Source organism: Psittacula echo (assembly GCF_963264785.1).
Source record: "Psittacula echo genome assembly, chromosome: 3".
In the NCBI taxonomy this organism is placed as follows: Eukaryota; Metazoa; Chordata; class Aves; order Psittaciformes; family Psittacidae; genus Psittacula; species Psittacula echo.
In genome coordinates this window covers 45,217,950-45,237,128 of record NC_137736.1, presented here as the reverse complement: position 1 = coordinate 45,237,128, position 19,179 = coordinate 45,217,950, and the positions used below count along the sequence as shown (strand labels likewise).

The window sequence follows — 19,179 nt, the reverse complement described above, 5'->3', positions numbered from 1 at the left end:
TAAACGATGATAAAAGTTAGGTAAGTAAATATATCTATATTCCAAATACCCTAATGAACCAAAATCATTCACTGTAATAGGCTAACTTCCACGATGCCCTGTGTCAATTTCCATTTCCAGCTACTGTGAGCAAAACTGCAAGAGAAGACATACTAATTTTCCAAATGGGTTGTTTACCTACATTGCTGTGAAATCATCTAGAAAAATTAGATTATAAGGTGTAACAGAAAATAATTGCATATTTTTGATGACAAACAAACACCTATAATTTTTCAGGTTTCTTGAGGAACTAGATATAGGGGAATACAAGGTAGGAACAAGTATGTTCCAATACTGGTTTGGCATCAGTGGCTTGTTACCAGTTAGGTATAGCACATATATGCTTTTTTTTTTTTTTTGCAGCTAATGATAAGTATGTTTCATAACTAGGATGTTTGATAATAATAAAATGTGATATTCGATAAATTTGACACAGTTTTTTTTTAATTGTCAGAGCAGTTGAATGAACGTGTTCTCACTGTTCTGAAGATCTGAGTTTCCAGAGGCTTGCTTTCAGACTTTTGTATGGCAGCGAAGTAAAGAAACAGAGTGGAGAATGACACCGAATATTCCTTTTGTAATCCACCTATACTCTGGAGATTAAAGAGTATATTTGTTATACAGCAGATGGCATCGTGAGTTCAAGAATAGTGAATGAGCGTTCTTGTAAGACTTGTGATATTTTTAGCACTAATTCCATGCCCAGTAGATAAAAAGTGCTTCTGTGCTGCACTTTCTTATAATTCAAACATTTGTACTATTTTTGAGACCCTTTTTAATGCGTTTTGTGTTGTCTTCAACAGGAAAAAGTTAAAAGATTTTTTAAACTTAATTTTTTAAAATTTATTAATAATTAATAAAGTAATTATTTTAAGTTGTTTTAAGGGCTGGGCAAAGTATCCCTTTTTAAATATAAGGAATTAGGTATCCACGGATGAGGCTGTTTTAGCAAAATGAAATTACTTGTATACACAGCATTGTGCCCCTACAGTTATTCTCATTTTAAGCCTATTTATTTTCTGTGGATCACCTGGGATGAATTTGAAGCCTTTCTATTTTAGACTTTTCTCCTGTATTCCATACAGCAAACTGTGTAGATTATAGTGCTAAAGCCCATGTTTTCCTAGCAGTTTGAAAGTATTCATGTCACCTGCTAGCAGTCCCATCACCTAATTTTTTATTATTTAAGGGTTTTTTTCCAGTTTACTCTCTATAGCAGCCACACTGTTACAAATGAATTTTGTTTTGGTCTGTGATTTTTATCCTGTGTTAAGCTGTTGAGCTGAAAAAAAAAAAAAAATTTCTAAGATAAAAAGTTTAAAGCAATAAAGGTAACACATTTACCTAGTACTTTGGGGTTTGTTGCACTTGTGTGTGTGCGCACGCATATACGTATGTGTGCGAGATAAAGAGAACTGATTGCTGAAACATTTCATCTATCTGATTGCCTTTCAATGAGATATGATTAAAAACTATAGAAAGGGAAATCACATTAAGAAGCATCTACTATGGGAAATGGCAAAAAACCCTTAGTTAAAGTACTCCAAAAATGTCTCTCATTTCTGCATCATTAGAAATGTATAAGACAACCAGGTGACAGGTAGAGATAACCAGGGCAAATAAGAGTCTGCCATATGTTATGATTCCTGTGTTATATGCAGTGCAAGAAAGATAGGTTATATTTACTTTAGTTCCTGTCTTGTAACTGCACTGTAAATACAGAACTGACTCAAACCCCTTTTAACAAGATGAAGCATTATAAAAAGGAAATAAGGAGTCTTCGACACTGAAAAGTTTTCCTGCAGTGGTCATACGAAATGTTTGGCCAAGAACACAAAATAAATGGGAAAATCTGTATAGTACTGGATGTTGAAGGAAGCCAAGCACGTCTTATGATACTGGTTCATTTCTTCCTATGGAGAACAGCGTAGTTTAAAAATTGCAGTTGCAAATAGGTTGCCCAGAATAATGTGTCAGGAAATGCTGATTGCACAACTCAGTTTCTTGGTGTGGTTTTAGGTCCAGATTTTCTTGTAGAAGAAGCCTTATTTCAAATAATTTTCTAAACTTGTTTGCACATATACATGTAGTTATTTTCGTTAGTACAATGGAGATAACCATGAAAAATACTGAATTGCAGCTAAATTTCAGACATCTTGCAGAGCAGGACAAACAGTATTTATTCACATGTAGGACTAATTATTAAGATTCTTAAATGTAACAGTTTGTTCTGGTAGGAGGTGACAAGTAATACGTTTAATTCTACTAATGTTTTAATATCTATGATTGATCTGTAGATAGAAACTGTAGATCAAAACTGTAGTTTTAAGTATTGATTCAGAAGCCCGGTTTTTCTTTTGGATACTCTACCTACTACGTACTTAGAAAAGTAGTGACATGATGAAATATCAATATGGTAGAATGACATCTTAAAAATAAACTTAACCTCTCTTCTGATAGTATAATTCTCAGGGGCTCAGAGGCTTCTCTAAAACTTCCCTACAAAGTGACATCATAGATACTTCAGTTTGTAAAGTAATATACATATTCTTTTATGCCTCTGTTCAAAAATTAACTTTTCATCCATTCTTACAGTAATCATTTCAGGAAAGTTGATTAGAAGGTGACTGTAGAAACTTGCATTGCAAAGTCACCTTTCTGTTACTATTGTTTACTTAAAAATTTTTTTTCCTTCTTTTTAGGAGTATGGCATAATTTTGTTCTTGGTGTTGCAAGTTTCATGGTTCTGTTTCTGCTGCCAGCCATTCTTTTCCCTTTCTATTACACGGGTGTTGGGGCACTTGTCACTGAGGTTGCAGAGGTAAGAAAAGATCTTTACTGTTTTCATATTGCATGCTTTGTGACCTGAGAGTACCTGTGTCTCTTATCATCACAATCAGATTTGGTCAGTGTAGCACTCTGCAGAGTCTAATGTATTCCACTCTTTGGCTGCTTGACGTTTGCTTCTCAGTCACATGTGTTTTAGTATTAATAAATGAAGGAACATGGTGTGAATAATTATAGACTATTCGTCATACTAAAAATCTGTTTAGACATTTGAGATGAGTTTGCAGGCTTATTTCGGTTTTGTTTGTTTTATTTTAACTTCTTTTCAATATTGGCACCAAGTAAATCTACTGGAAACTGCATTATCACTCTAATTACTTCTATCTGGTTTTAGTGTTAAAGATTATTTTGAGCTGATTTACTTGCTTGTTTGGTCAGCTGAAAGCAAAGTAGAGAGAGACTGCTGAGATTCTGGAAAGGACTGATTTTTTTCTGGCTTAATCAAAAACAGCACAGTTGAACAGCACAGCTGAAAGTATTCAGTCTGCCTTGGATCTCAAAATGAACTCCTATGACTCAGGATAGAGTGACATTTATTATGCTTTATACCCTTGAAAGTATAGGTTCAACCTGCTGTGTTGAAAGATTCAGTGTATTAATTTAAGCTACTTGAACTTAAAATGGTAGGAAAAGCCACAGTGTATTAACTTGTATGAAAATAATTTCTCAAGTTTGAATCGGTCCCTGGAACACGTGGAGACTTGCCCTTTTCTTTTTCTTTGGACTAAAAAAGTTATTATTTGTAGAGCATATTGCTTTTGAAATGCTCTATCATAAGTTGAAATAATCAGTTCTCGTGGAGCCTGAAATACTCTCCTTCTCTGGAAATAGTGTCTTAACCTAAAGATTTCATGGCTATTTGGCAGAACTGTAAAAAAATCCTTGTTGTTTTAACTGTAATAATATGACCGACTTGACTGTTTCTTCTTAGGATTCTCCTGCCAATGGACCAAGAGGTCTTTTTGTGGGAGACCTTGTCACTAATCTGCAAGACTGCCCAGTTTATAATGTGGAAGACTGGAATTCCTGTCTGGGAGACATTTCAGAGAAGTCACAGGTTGGCTACTGTGTAAGTGCAGCCACCCTACAGCAATTAAGCTTTCCAGCTAGAGGTATGACTTTAGGTACTCTCTTCATTATTTTATATTGTCATTTTATCATGTCTTGATGACTGTTTTGAATGTAGGATATGTTGGTGAGGACAGATTTCTCCTAAGTTGAGTCTGCTGTCCTGTCTTCAGCACTTAGCAATATGCCATTCTATTTTGTGAAACCTGAAAGTGAGGAAGAAGTAGGTAGAAGACAGAAGAATTTCTCTAGTCTTCCAGTCACCCTATGCAAACATCCTTTATGACATGAATAATGAAATTTGCCTCTTAGGGATGTTGCATAACTTAGTTATTAGCGGTAATAGAATTATCTCCTCTATTTTTAGTTCAGTTATATGGATCAACTCAGTGATCTTTTACAGATGTAAATTGCACGCATTACCTTACCGCTTTGATCAGCATGACATTACAAATTGTATGGCTTAACCCAATAATGTGCTTTATTATGGCCACTTACTCTGATCTGTCTCACTATGAGGGTTTTAAGTTTCATTTGCTTCTTCAATCTCACAGTGTCTTTGCCCATAAACTTAGTTTTGTCTGGATTGCACATATTGCTTCTGCAAGTCAGTCTGTTTCCTTCTGTTTTCATTTATACACTAGAGTGCTTGTTGCTGTAACAGTTCACCCCTTAGAAACAAAAAAAACCCTGAACTGAACTAAACTAGAACAATAAACAAAAATTTAGTAGAACAAAAAAGAACAGTCAAGTTAAATTGGCTGAATGTCTTGTGATGTGCCCTAAAGCTCTCTAAAGTTTGTTTCATGCAAGCATCCATGGAGACTGAATTACAAAGGTAAGGGGCTACTGAGAACATAGGGCGAAATTTTTGGGAGTCTAAGTGGCTGATGGCTGGCCTGGGCTTCAAAGTTTTGCATTGCTCAGGAAAATAGTAAGGTCTGGTTTGTACTGAGCAAAACCTATATGATGCTATTCAGAGCTTTAAAATTGTCACTGCGTTTGTTTCATCATACTGAAGTAAACAGGAGGTCAGGCAGCTTGACTACCCATGTTTTTTGATGCATTATAGTTACATTGTGAGACCAAAAAGGTAATTTATCTTTCTTTCTAGTATGTAAGGAAAGTAATCTGACAACTGGAATATTTAAACAAGATAAAGATAAATATTTAAACAGGAAACTAGTGAAGTATGGGTAAGATCCTGCTTTTAGAGAGCTAGCAGTTTGGATTATCCTTCTGAAGAGGAGGGCAACTTTGACACATGCTTTCAGCTGGGCAGAGATGACAAGGAAGAATCAATTCTTAGATGCTGTAGGTATATATGCTCTGATTCTGCTGTTCTCTGGAATGCAATTTCAGAGTTACGAATAATAAAACTGCATATTCTGCAACTGAACTAGTCTTGTTTAGATTGAAATACTAGAAACTTAATACTGTAGACTCGATACTGCTTGCAAGCTTGGTTGCTGTATTGTGCTAGCAGCTCATTGTCCCACTGCTGCATTCTAATCAGACCAGCCTGTCTGCATTTTCAGTCATAAAGCCTCCAGCAATGAGAAATATTCCTCTTAAATTAAGTGAACTCTGTTCAATCTCTAGCAGCTGACATTTGTCAAAATCTTGACGGTTCACAACTTGACATAAATACTGAATATCAATGAAAATGTATCTAGCAAATCGACCCTATCTACTTGACCATAAAACAAATGAAGAGTAAACTATTTGAGAATGAAGCTAGACAGATAACAGTGCCCCAAGGACCTTCTTGAAATTAAAAAAAGTGTTTTCAATGTAGTTCATAAGGAAACCAGTTTCATGGTCATTCACTATTCAAAAATACGTATTTTCTCAAGGGAGGTGTGTTGCCCACCGGGGGCTTGAATCAGGGATGTTGCAGAGAGGCTGCCTTGTCTAGTAAGTCCCACTGACTATTACCCACTTCTAGTCATCCATGTGGGTGCTAGTGATATAGATAGTAGCCCGGAGAACATTAAGAAGGACTACAGAGTCCTGGGAGAGGTGGTTAGGGCTCTGGAGCTCAGATAGTCTTTTCATCAATTCTCCAGGTTAAAGGGGAGGACCCTAAAAAGGCTAGGTGGATTTGCCAGATTAATAAATGGTTAGAACAGTGGTGCCATAGTCAGGGGTTTGGGTATTTAGAACATGGGGCTCTATTTGGGAGGCCAGGTCTACTGGAGGCTGGTGGAGCTGGTCCGATAATGAAGGGAAAGAGCTGTTTTGGTAGGAGGCTTGCCAGGCTGATCAAGGCACCTTTAAACTAGATGTGTTGGGGGTGGGGAGCATCATTCCATCCCAACACTTCCAGTCAGTTGCCAGCACCTATAATAAATACTCAGAGTGATGTAGAGGTATTTCAGCCACTCCAGCCAATGAGCCAGCTTCATTTGGAGCTCGGCTCAGATACCTCTATACAAACGCCCATAGTATGGGGAACAAACAAGAGGAATTAGAGATGTGTGCACGACTGCAGGGATATGATATAATTGGTATCATAGAAACATGATGGGATGGCTCCTGTGACTGGAGTGTTGGGAGTGGAAGGTTACAGGCTCTTTAGAAAAGACAGGCCGGGCAGGCGGGGAGGGGGAATTGCTGTTTATGTTAGGGATAGGCTGGAGAGTATGGAACTCTGTCTGGGGACAGGTGATCAGTTAACAGAGAGTTCCTGCATCAGAGTTAAAGGGAGAACAGCAATGGGGACATTATTGTGGGGATCTGTTACAGACCGCCTGATCAAGAGGAATCTGTGGATGAAGCTCTCTATAGACAGATAGGAACAGCCTCACGCTCGCAAGCACTTATCTGCATGGGGGACTTCAACCACTCTGATATCTGTTGGAGGGACGGTATGGCCCAGCACAAGCAATCCAGGAGGCTCCTCGATTGTGTGGAGGAGCAGGTAATAGAGGAGCCGACAAGGAGAGGTGCCATGCTTGACCTTGTGTTCACCAACAGGGAGGGGCTGGTTGGAAATATGACACTCCAGGGCAGCCTTGGTTGTAGCGATAATGAGATGGTCGAGTTTGAGATCCTCAGAAGAATGGGGAGAATGTGCAGCAAGCTCACTGCCCTGGATTTCAAGAGAGCAGACTTTGGCCTCTTCAGGAACCTGCTTAGTAAGGTTCCATGGGATACAGCCCTAGAGGGCAAGGGGGCCCAAGACTGTTGGTTGATATTCAAGAATCACCTGCTACAGGCTCAGGAGTGTTGCATCCTGACTAGAAGGAAGCGCAGCAAGAGGTCCAGGAGACCTCTGTGGATGGATAAGGAGCTCCTGAGGAAACTTAGAGGGAAAAAAATAAGCTCATAAAAGGTGGAAGCAAGGACAGGCAGCCTGGGAAGAATACAGGGATATTGTCTGGGAACCTAGGGACCAGGTTAGGAAAGCTAAGGCCCAGTTACAATTAAACTTGGCTAGGGATGTGAAGGATAGCAGGAAGGGATTCTATAGGTACATTGCGAACAAAAGACAGACTAGGGACAATGTGAGCCCTCTCCAGAAGCTATCAGGAGAACTGGCTACCCTGGATTTGGAGAAGGCTGAGGTTCTTAATGACTTCTTTGCCTCAGTCTTCACTGGCAGATGCTCTGACCACACCACCCAAGTCCTGGAAGGCAGACACAGGGACTGTGAGAATGAAGACCTTGGGCCCACTGTAGGAGAGGATCTGGTTCGAGACCATCTTAAGAACCTGAACGTACACAAGTCCATGGGGCCTAATGAAATCCATCGCAGGTCCTGAAGGAGCTGGCGAATGAAGTTGCTAAGCCACTGCTCATCATATTTGAAAAATCATGGCAGTCAGGTGAAGTTCCCGACGACTGGAAAAAGGGAAATATAACCCCCATTTTCAAGAAGGGGAAAATGGATGACCCGGGGAATTACAGACCAGTCAGTCTCACCTCTGTGCCTGGCAAAATCTTGGACCAGATTCTCCTGGAAGGCATGCTAAGGCACATGAAAAACAAGGAGGTGCTTGGTGCCAGCCAGCATGGTTTCACTAAGGGGAAATCCTGCCTGACCAATTCAGTGGCCTTCTATGATGGGGCTATGGAACTGATGGACAGGGGCAGAGCAGTTGACATCATCTACCTGGACTTGTGCGAAGCGTTCGACACTGTCCCACATGACATCCTTGTCTCTAACTTGGAAAGACATCAATTTGATGGGTAGACCACTCAGTGAATAAAAAACTGGCTGCATGGCCTCATGGTCAGTGGCTCAATGTCCGGCTGGAGACCAGTAACGAGTGGTGTCCCTCAGGGATCGGTGTTGGGACCGGTCTTGTTCAACATCTTTGTCGGTGACATGGGCAGTGGGATTGAGTGTGCTCTCAGCAAGTTTGCCAATGACACCAAGCTGTGTGGTTCGGTTGATACGCTGGAGGGAAGGGATGCCATCCAGAGGGACCTCGACATGCTTGTGAGGTGGGCTGATGCCAACCTTATGAAGTTTAACCATGCCAAGTGCAAGGTCCTCCACCTGGGTCGGAGCAATCCCAGGCACAGCTACAGGTTGGGCAGAGAAGAGATTCAGAGCAGCCCTGCAGAGAAGGACTTGGGGGTGTTGATGTGAAGGGTTAACTGATGTTCAGGGGGTTAGGGTTAAGCCGCTTGCTTAACAATGTTACTGCTTACTCATGCCTACTCAAGAAATGCGTGCTCAACACTTACTGTGCTTGCCATGCTTGCTGGAACAGGGTGGGAGGACCAAGGCTATTGATAAGAGAAAGGAACAGTAGCTTGGTTCCTGCTGTCTGGACCCCTAAACCGGCTGAAATCAGCTTTGGAGTTTGGACAGCGACTAAATCACCAGGGAACATGCGCGACGACTAGAGGTGAAAAGTTCAAGGAAGACTCTTTACTTCATCTTGAGACCCTCGCCCATGATCACCAGGAGACACTTCGTAAGCAAGGACCTTTTACCTCATCGTAATACGAAAGGGGATAGGTCATGAATACGTGTAAGCGTGTTGTGTAACCTCATGAACATGTATAAATATGAAGGAGAAGAACGCTGAGGTACGCATGCTTTTGGAGGAACTATCCCCCATGCGTCTCAGCGCTGAATAAAGCATGCCTACTTTACAACTTTAACGAGTTATGGAGTCTACCCGCGTATCAGTTTTGGTCGATGAGAAAATGAACATGAGCCGGCTTCAGTGTGCGCTCGCAGCCCAGAAAGTCAACCATATCCTGGGCTGCATCAAAAGGAGCGTGACCAGCAGGTCGAAGGAGGTGATCCTGCCCCTCTACTCCGCTCTCGTGAGACCTCACTTGGAGTATTGTGTGCAGTTCTGGTGTCCTCAACATAACAAGGACATGGAACTGTTGGAACAAGTGCAGAGGAGGGCCACGAGGATGATCAGGGGAGTGGAGCACCTCCCGTATGAAGACAGGCTGAGAAAGTTGGGACGGTTCAGCCTGGAGAAGAGAAGGCTGTGTGGAGACCTCATAGCAGCCTTCCAGTATCTGAAGGGGGCCTATAAGGATGCTGGGGAGGGACCCTTCGTTAGGGACTGTAGTGACAGGACAAGGGGTAATGGGTCAAAACTTAAACAGGGGAAGTTTAGATTGGATATAAGGAAGAAGTTCTTTACTGTAAGAGTAGTGAGGCACTGGAATGTGTTGCCCAAGGAGGTTGTGAATGCGCCATCCCTGGCAGCGTTCAAGGCCGGGCTGGATGAGGCCTTAGGTGACACGGTTTAGTGTGAGGTGTCCCTGCCCATGGCAGGGAGGTTGGAACTTGATGCTCTTAAGGTCCTTTCCAACCCTAACTATTCTATGATTCTATGACTCTATGTACTTGCGTAATATCAGGATACTCGAGAAAAGGATTGTGTGGTACAGTGCTTTCATCTGTAAGTCCCAGGCATAAATTTCCATGTTAGTGGCCTGCAGGTTATGCAATGATAAATCAGCAACCAGTATCGCAGGCTTGATTTGCTTCACAGTAGTCTACTGCAGTGTTGCTGTGACAAAGCTTGTTACAGTGACCTTTCTTTTGTGTGCTTCTTTAAAAGCTGTTGTAGATTAAGTTAGGTTAAATTTATTTAAAGAACATCTCTACACAGATTCTGTACCGTACTAGTTAAATCATGGTTTAAGACATCATTTATTCACTGCTGCAGCATTCAAGGCTTAGAAGGCTTTCAAAATTTGAATCTTGTAAAGGCTTTAATGTTTTTAATAAGGACATTTTGAGTCTTGGTCATTTCCACAGCCAGCCAGTGAGACTGGTACAGTAGCAGCTAACAGATTGCCTTAATGCAACCTTAATGCAAGTTGAGGGCAACAGATAGAAGTATTTTGTAACTTGTCATGCTCAGAACACTGCAGTGGTAGATCCCCAGTATCTCAAGGGAATTTATTAGGATGAAAAAATCAGTATGTGACATGGTGAAATCAAGCAACATTCATACTTGTAAGTGGTGAAGCCTATTCTTAGTTATGACTGAACCACAGCTATGCTGTGTGAATTGCTGTGATTCTTGAGGGCCACAGAATGATTGTTTTACTTGATGCAGACTGATTTATTTTCAGGAAGTTGCTAGAATATTCATGATTTGCCCTATGCCTGTGTTCTTTAGTCTATAGAAGACTCGATGGCACAGTTGAATGTTGTAGTAACAACAGCCTCACAGACGTTTGCTTTTCATATAGCAATAACTTGGACAGCCAACTGGTAAGTTATGTAAACTGCTAATTTTTATTTTTTTTAATCTGAAATTATTTAAATTAAATTAGTAATATTTACAATGTTTATGCAGCATACTTAAGTGTATAAGAGTATCTACAGTTTTGTAGTAAGGGTGTGTATGTGTATGTTGTTCTCCCCATTTAGAGCTTTAAAAAGCCAAAATATTAGAAATTATTTTTCCCATGACCATTCAGGAATTCTCTGGAAGAATCAGAAAAGACCTTAATACCCCTCATTCCTTTAGGCAGAAAGACCTCTTTCCCATTTTCACCACTGGATGCAGAATATTAGTGAGAAAAACAACTTTTGAGAACAACGTGAAATTGCTTATTTTGGTGCTTCAGTCTTAAAGGTGCTGAGCACTACAGGCAGAGCAAAGCACTGGATTATGTGTTCAGTTATCTGAAGCCAGCGGTTCTGATCACTGGGATAAAAGTAAAAACATGGAAGAGAAGGTCCTAGGGATTGCCCAGTTTCTCAAATCAGAGCCTCTATTTGATTCCTTTTTCACCACGTTGATTTTCTTGTAACTTGTGGGACCCCATAAAGTTTGTCAGCAGGATTTTGACTTACTCTGTTAAAGATACAGAAAAGTTTGTTAAAATACATGATCCAGATTGACAGTAATGGAATCTTTCTAACAGTTCTCTTTACAAGAAAAAGCACAAGTATCAACTGTGTAAACTTTTCTACACATACCAGTTCATCATTGTTCTGAAGACTTGTGATAAATACCTAAAGAAAGGGAAATAAGTCAGTTCCTAAGTCTGCTATGTTTACAGTTTCTATGATGGTAAACTTCCAACTCCAGGGTGGGTTTGTTGTATTTAGTCACTAAGAATTGAGCCTAGAGCAGCAGTTCATTTGAAATATATCCGTGGCTGGTAACATCCTGGAGTTCAGCAAGGTTTGATAAATCACTGCCTCACTGAGTTTTGACATTCTTAAGCTCATGACTGCTTCTTAGGAACAGAAAAGAAATAAAAGCATCCAGAAGCCTATGACTTCCAAGTGTCCTTAGACAGGCTGTGGGGTTTTGAACAATCATTTTAAACAGTCTTTGCAGTGCTATACAGCAGTATTTGAAAGTATGCCCTCTTCCCCTAATTAGAATAGGCAGAGCTTGTATTAAAGTTAATGGAGAGTGTCTGACACTCATGCATCTATGGGGAGTGTAACTATCGGGCTAAGAAGGAAAAAAATCCTTTTTTTGTTTTTTTTTTTTTCCTGAGGCAAACAGTAGATGAAGAACTTTCCTTGCTTGTGTTTAAGAACAAAAGGAAAACTGTCACTGAGCTTTTACAAGAGACATGAGGGAGGAAACCAATTTCCTGTTCCTTTCTGCTGTACTCTCTTTTGGCCTGTGGGGAGCAAGAAAGATCTGGTCTTTCAGCCTGCAGAGTGAAACAGTTGAGAATGGTTCCCTAGCTACCCCACAGCTGGTAGGTTTGTTTGCTGAACATAAGGTTTTGTTCAGCCAAATAAGTTTTTAAATCTATGAAGACTGAAACTTTTTGAACAGTTAGTCACTAGTATGTTGATGCAGGCTCTGTTCATTAAAAATCACTGACTTATGTTTAGATGCCTTGATTTTTCTGTTGTGCATGTGTGTACATTTTTAAAAACAGCTTTTATTCTGGTACATGTGCACAGCCTCTTTTTCACATTCCACCAAAAATGGAATGACAGGTTGAGTATGTGTCAGGTAGAGGTTCTGAAGGATTTGACAAAACCCCCAAAAAATAAGATTTCAGCTCTTCATGGGCTGGTAGTATATCAGTGAAGCACTTCCTTTGCTTTAAAAAGGAATATGTGATACCTTTTATTTTGATCTGTTGGAAAATACCTTTACATTTTATAACCTTTTTAAATGCCCTTTGCAGTATGCCTGTCTGCCAGCACGAAAAGTTATTGAAGCCAGCAAAGTTTGTCGAACCAACATGGACTGCCAGAAAGACTTTGTTCCTAGTTTTTGTGTGACTCCTTCTTTAGAGAACCAAACAAGGCTAATCAGGGTAAAACATCCACCCCATATTGACATGCTGTATGTAGGACACCCCATGCATCTTCAGTATACAGGTTGGTATTATTTATTAAAACGGTTCAACAAAAAAAGATTTATAGTGTGGTTTACTTTGCCTGGCTGCTTGTACAAGGTTTTGGAGCACTTGTCAGTTAACTTATGTAATGCAGAATCCATTTCTTGTCACAGCCAGTGGAGAGACGTGGACTGCTCACACCTAAAATGAAATATGCACAGTGCAATGAGTTACAAAGGTAATAGAAACCATATGTGAGATGGTTGGTTTGTTTAGGGTTGTTTTTATTTTTCAGAAGAATATGAAAGGGCTATTTCTGTAACAGATCTAACTCAGGTTAGTCATGGGAACCAGTCACCTGCATTTTCCTAACACATAAACTTCTCAGAATGATACTGTAAAATCTCTAGGGCATCTTACTCTTAAGACTTTGCCTGGAATATTAGCATGGCTGCTTACATCACACCTAATATCCCAAGTGTCTGTGACAGATTCCCATGACTACCAAGCCGCAAGTACAGTCACAACATAGTTTTTTCCTGATTATTTTTTTGAGTACTCTGAATTAAGCAACATGTAACAGTTTAGTTTCTGACTGACTTTGAAATGGACTATGGCTCTCCTTTAGGCGAGCTTATATTCTTGAGCCAGGTAGAGTAAAAAGTAATTCTGCTGTTGGAGCAAGCATGGAAAGAAAGAACAAACACATCAACATCCCTACTTAGAAGCTTGAGTGGCATGTTGAAAATTAGCTTCAGATGGGCTTAAAAAAGCGTGAAGCATTAAACTGTTGTCCCTTCCTGTGAGGAACCTGTCCGTTCCTCACAGACGGCTATACCTCGCAGGGGGAGATTTTGCTTCAGACATCTTGAAGTACCTCCTTAACAAGGCATGGTATTTTTCTGACTTAAGTACAAAAGTGCTTTTGAAACAGTAATGAAATCTGGTAGTGTAAATCCATTAGCATTATTGCATAAACATATGTTCAGTTAATCTGTCAGTCATCTTTCTGTGCTGGTCATATTTTTAAGCCCAAAATATGATCTCTTCACTTGTTATTTCTGCCCTCTTGCCATTTAGGAGGCAAATTTTGTTCACCTGTGTATCATTAATACACAGTTCTGTATTTGATGGCATCTATTCCAAATGCAGCAACAAATTTTAAGAGTAGAGTTTGATAATTGTTACAAGTTCCCTTCTTTGGTCTCTAACAATACAAGCTCTAGGTGCTCTGGAACAATTGATATTGTTCTCTTTTCCAATATGTTGGAGTGATGGAGTTTTAGTCAGTGTTTCCTGTTGAACAGTAATTCTGCGAAACAGTTGAACCTGTAAGTCTTTCAGAAGTCAGAAAAAAATGTTATTTGATCTAAAGAGGTAGTTTTACTTTAAGAAGTTACTGTGTGAAAATGCAATTTGCAGTATGTTTACAGGAATATGATTCTAAAATGATTTACTGTACCCTGGGAATTGCACATTAGATGTGTTAATTTCAAAGCTAGAAGCTTGACTTCATTGAGAACTTTGCTGCGAATGCAACCTATGCACTGTGTTTGTCTTAGAAAAAAAAAACAGAGCTAAAATTATAGGATCCTGGCTTGGGCAGCAGGTAGTCTACTGTATTGTCATAAAGTCCCATGTATTCCAATGAAACAGCTTCTAAATATTTCAGACTTAACTTTGCACTGTACAACATTGCTTTGGACCGTCAGGTTTGGTGTTTTTTTTGTTTTTTTTTCTTTTTCCCCCAAATATGACTGATCAGAATGTGGTAACCATATTTATTACAGTTAGGAAAGGAAAATAATTTCTTCCTCTATTGTGTGTGTGATTTTTGAAACAGTGAATGCATTTTGGTGAAAGGAAAATAATTTCTTCCTTTACTATGTGAGTTTGGAAACAGGAATATGTTTTAGTGAAATGTTTTATGCTTTAGTGTGATCTTTCTACCTGCAGGAAACATTACCTTTTTAGAGTGGTGCTACATTTAACACACAGCCTAATATGGGAGTTGCACTAGTGTGTACTATGATTTTACTTTCTGTAGAAATGTCACTAAGATTATTGCATGTATTATTTTCTACTTAGATTTCTACTGTTGTCATGATAGTCCTGCTATATGGAGAAGAAGTAATTATTTCATATTTTTTCATTTGAAACTAGCTTCCAGACACAGGATTTCAAAAAAACAAAACAAAACACAACCACAAAACCAATCAACCAACCAACCAACCAAAAAAAACAAAAACAAAAAAACCAATCCTGTTAAGAATCATAATCCTAAATGAACTTACACTGCTGGAGATTTGGCCAAAACTAAAACAGAAGGAATGATTAGGAATACATGTTGTTTAGGATGGACACATTAATTAATCCAGTCTAATAGCCTTCTCTCTGTAAAAAGTACCAATGTAATCAAATGTAAACTCATACTGTAGGTTTAATTCATGTGGAATTACTCAAAACTTTTAGACTTTTACTGCAGGCCAGTTATGTTCTAGAGGTTTTCCCTATGTTGGACAGGTGACATGTAAGATCGAAATGGAGAGCCCTGTCATTATTGCCATGCAACTCTGCAGTGTTTCTTCTTTATTTTGTGAGGGGTTTTATTCCTTCATGTAATTTCTGCTGTTGCAAAATCATGGCATCCTTCTCTGGACCTTGTTGGTTAGGAAGAATATGGTGACTAACATTTGCATTTGGAATTACACTGTTTGAGGGAAGATCATATCCCTGAGTGTTCCTGTATCTGCGTTGCCCATCAAGGATCAAAACCTGCATTTCCTTCATGAAAAGAAGATGGAACTTACTTAGAAGATAATTTCCCCAAACTGGACAAGTCTTCTACTTCTGTTGTATCCAAATCTTCTAAAACAAAAAAACCCACTTCTTAGCTTTGGGGATGTTATTTGGTCAACAGCAGCCTTAACCCTGATGGAGGAGGCTCTGTCTGCTACAGTGTGGTTTCTCAGTATTTCCATGCTTGTTTTCCCTTATTGCTGAAGATGATCCTGCTTTGCTTTCAACCTATATTTAAAGGATTGCATGTTCTGGAGACCACATAGAAATAATGTCATGCCATACTGTCCCTCTCCTCCATAGCATCCATGCTCTTACCCCATGAAGAAGTTTTGAAAAGCTCTTTGATCAACCTGGTCTCCAAATCACTTCTAATTAAAGTTGTGTCCCTTGTGCATTCTTCTCAATATTTGTGAATACTATCTAGTATTAGCCAACAAAAGAAATGTTAATTCCAGGTCAAAGAATTGCTTAATTGGAGTGGGAAAGCAAAGACCATTTTGTTTCACCCAGCCTCATTGCTGTTCACCTCTTCCCAGTAGTGTCTTTTGAAGACAAGGCTGGAGAACATAATTTCTGTAATTCTTGCGTTATTTGTTGAAGGGCAGATTTGCGTGCTGCCATTAGGTTTGATCCATTACAGCAACTAAATTCATTCATTGCCTCATATTACAATGTCTAGAGCTCAGTCCAGTATCTTCCTGACGAGTTTTTTGTGTTTTGGGTATTGCTTCGGCAGCAAGGTTTGGAGTTTAGATCCATGTCTAGCAGCTGTCAGTGACAACAAAAAGGGAAGGAGATGCGTGATCCATTCTCCGTGTAGGAATCTCAGTCCATTCAGGTTCAGGATGGTAACTTGTTAGTGGCCATTAGGTGTTTGTCAATAGGCAGTCAAGCTTTGAAATTACAGTATACTGTCTTTTGAAGCCTTTGAATACAGTTGCTGCCTCAGCCATTTTGCTATTTTGGCTCTTGAACAAGAAGTCTGATCAGATGTTCTGATACCAGCCTTCAGCTTGATGAGTTGTTTTCTTTGGATGTCACTTGACTTGGATGCCTCTGACTTCCTGAACTGGATGGTGTCCAGGATTTCTGTCTATTATGTTCTTCACTTAGTAGTCCAGACTTATTTTGTCTCAGTTCCCTTAAATCAAAGGTCTTTCTTAAGCTAAGGTGAATGAGGGAACATGATTTTCAAGTTGTCTTGGCATAGCTATGGCAAGTTTGGTGTTGGAAGGTTCTCTGCTTGTTGCCACACCACCATTCTTTTTTTGAGACTCCTTGCTATCCAAATCTCTCCATCCTATGGTGTGCTTGCTGGTTGAACTCATCACAAGGGGCTTTATTATCAGAAGAAAATGTGTTTATTTGACTGAATGGACCAGTTCTGTGCCAGTAACACCTTTGGAACTACTTTCCCCTCATCTTTGTTCCAATGTCCTTGAATTGTTTTTTGAACCTGAAGAAATCTGGTTCTCGCTCTTAGCTAAGGTATACTTAAGAGCACTTTTGGTATGTTACTAGTGCTTTGAGTTTCCCAGTATTCTCTTAGCCCATGGGTTTAGAATTTCTCAAGGAGTGGATTAAATTGTTCCTTTTTCAAGGGATGTTTGTATTGAGTGGGGATTTGAACTCTCCCTTTCATATATATCTGTAGAGACGGTATTTCTTTTCCTAAAACTTTTCCCCAGGCTGTTAGGGAAAATTCAGGCCATTGCGCCTGGTCTCAATTCGCATCCAAAGCTTTTCTTTAGGGACAGAGTGACTATTGTTGATACCGTGCAAGCTCATCCTTAAGGTGATTTTATAATTCTGCCTTAATTTACCGATACCTCTTCCTTTTGGGGATAAGACTCTGCTATATTATGAGTGGAGCCTTCTAGAAGGAAAGATGTCTTTCTTACAGCTGTCACAGAACTAAGGCTTTCAAATGGTCCCTGAGGCTGGCAAACAGAGACTGCTGTTTAAGTTGAAAGACTGTGTCAAGACTTTTTTATAAGACAACCCAGATGGAGCATCCCCGTACTAAGAGAGTGCACTCCGGGAGGCCTCAAGCTACCTCAGTTTTCTTTGAGGAGTCTCTCTTAAACGTTTGACATGGCAGGGGAGTTGCAACTAGATGATCTTAAGGTCCTTTCCAACCCTAACTATTCTATGATTCTATGACATACAGTCAGCTGAAGCTTCAAAGAAGTTACAGTACTGAAGAAGTGTTTCAAGGTCATGTGGTGCTTGACACTGCAATTTTCCAGTTACTATTTATATGAAAGATGCTGAGTCCTGTCTCACAGCTTTTTAATACTAAGTTCCATCTTGGAGTCACGGTCACTCATCTGAAGACAGGAAAAGAAGCAACTTACGTGCTGGCTAATTGGTGTTGTGTAGTGCAGCTGTGCATCATACAACCATAGAATGGTTTGGGTTGGAAGGGACCTTAAAGATCATCCAGTTCCAACCCCCTTGCCATGGGCAGGGACACCTTTCACTAGGCCAGGTTGCTCCAAGCTCCATCCAACCTGGCCTTGAACACTGCCAGGGATGGGGAAGCCACATGCTGTCCTAGCTGTCACTTTCTGAGAGTGACTGCAGAATTCTGCACCCTATCTGCCCCCACTCTTCTACACCATGAGCTCAGCCTCAAGTCAAGGGGGCTTCTGCAGGTATTGCAGGTAAATTTTCTGGCCTTCTGAGAAAATACATGTGTGCACCCACAGTATGAATGTATACATGTGGACTGCATATGTTGGAAAAAGTCTGGTAGCTATAATCTTTATATGTTTTTCTTTGAAAAGGACTTGAATTACACAATGTGGTCTTTATGACTGCAGATGTCCAGTTGCCTCTGAAAATGCATATCTTAGACCTACTTTCACTGAAATCATGCTAGTTGTGTTTTGCGGAGTGACTTTACTATGATAGTGACCATGTTTAAGAAATATTTAGTGGCTGCACTCTTAACAGCTAAAACAAAGGAAAACCATACTTAGGTTGGTTATTCATCCTTGAAGAAATGTCATTTCAGATCTGATTTTTCTGCAAAATTATAATCTAAAATTCATAATTTATAATCCTGGAATGACTGTTCATGTTTTGTGTATCTTTATATTTCCATTTCAGTAAGTCTCAGCAGTTTTGTACCACGACAAAACTTTCTAAGCATCGATCTGCCTGTGGTGATAGAGACATTTTGCAAGTATCCTTTGAAGTATGTTTGTTCTTCTGAGGCAAGAAGAGCACTGTTTAGAATTTGGTGAACTGGCAAAAGTTCAGTTGGATATCATTTTAGACAGGATGTCTGAAACATTTCTGTAGAGTTTTGACATCTTTATCCCTTCTCTGCATTGATTATTGTCTGTGTGCCAAGCTCAAAATGAAATGTTTCACTTTCTTGTGCTCAGTAGGATATTTTTGGTCAGTACTTTGTTTGACTCTTTTCTTGAGGGTGAGTCTTTACAGCTCTGACAAGAAAGTCAAAGTAAGCCTGAATTTACAGCAGGATAAATGAAATGTTATTGCTAGCTTTGGTATGTTGGATTTTTATAATTTTTTTGAGTCATTATACTGAACTAAATAACAGTGTATAATTATTTTGGTTTTGTTTTATTCAACAGAAAAGAAAAAAATCAGGATCATAATTCAGTTAAAACGTGTTTATTAATGAAC

General features: G+C 39.6%; 1 protein-coding gene across 1 annotated transcript in view; it reads left to right on the top strand.

Moving 5' to 3' along the window:
• MBTPS2 (membrane bound transcription factor peptidase, site 2) overlaps window positions 1–19,179 on the top strand; it is a 41,370-nt gene that overhangs the window by 15,208 nt on the left and 6,983 nt on the right. The window contains exons 6-10 of the mRNA XM_080614469.1: window positions 2,742–2,860; window positions 3,818–3,998; window positions 10,569–10,663; window positions 12,562–12,757; window positions 18,634–18,709. Coding sequence (XP_080470595.1) covers window positions 2,742–2,860; window positions 3,818–3,998; window positions 10,569–10,663; window positions 12,562–12,757; window positions 18,634–18,709 — 667 coding nt within the window. The remainder of the gene's footprint in view (window positions 1–2,741; window positions 2,861–3,817; window positions 3,999–10,568; window positions 10,664–12,561; window positions 12,758–18,633; window positions 18,710–19,179) is intronic.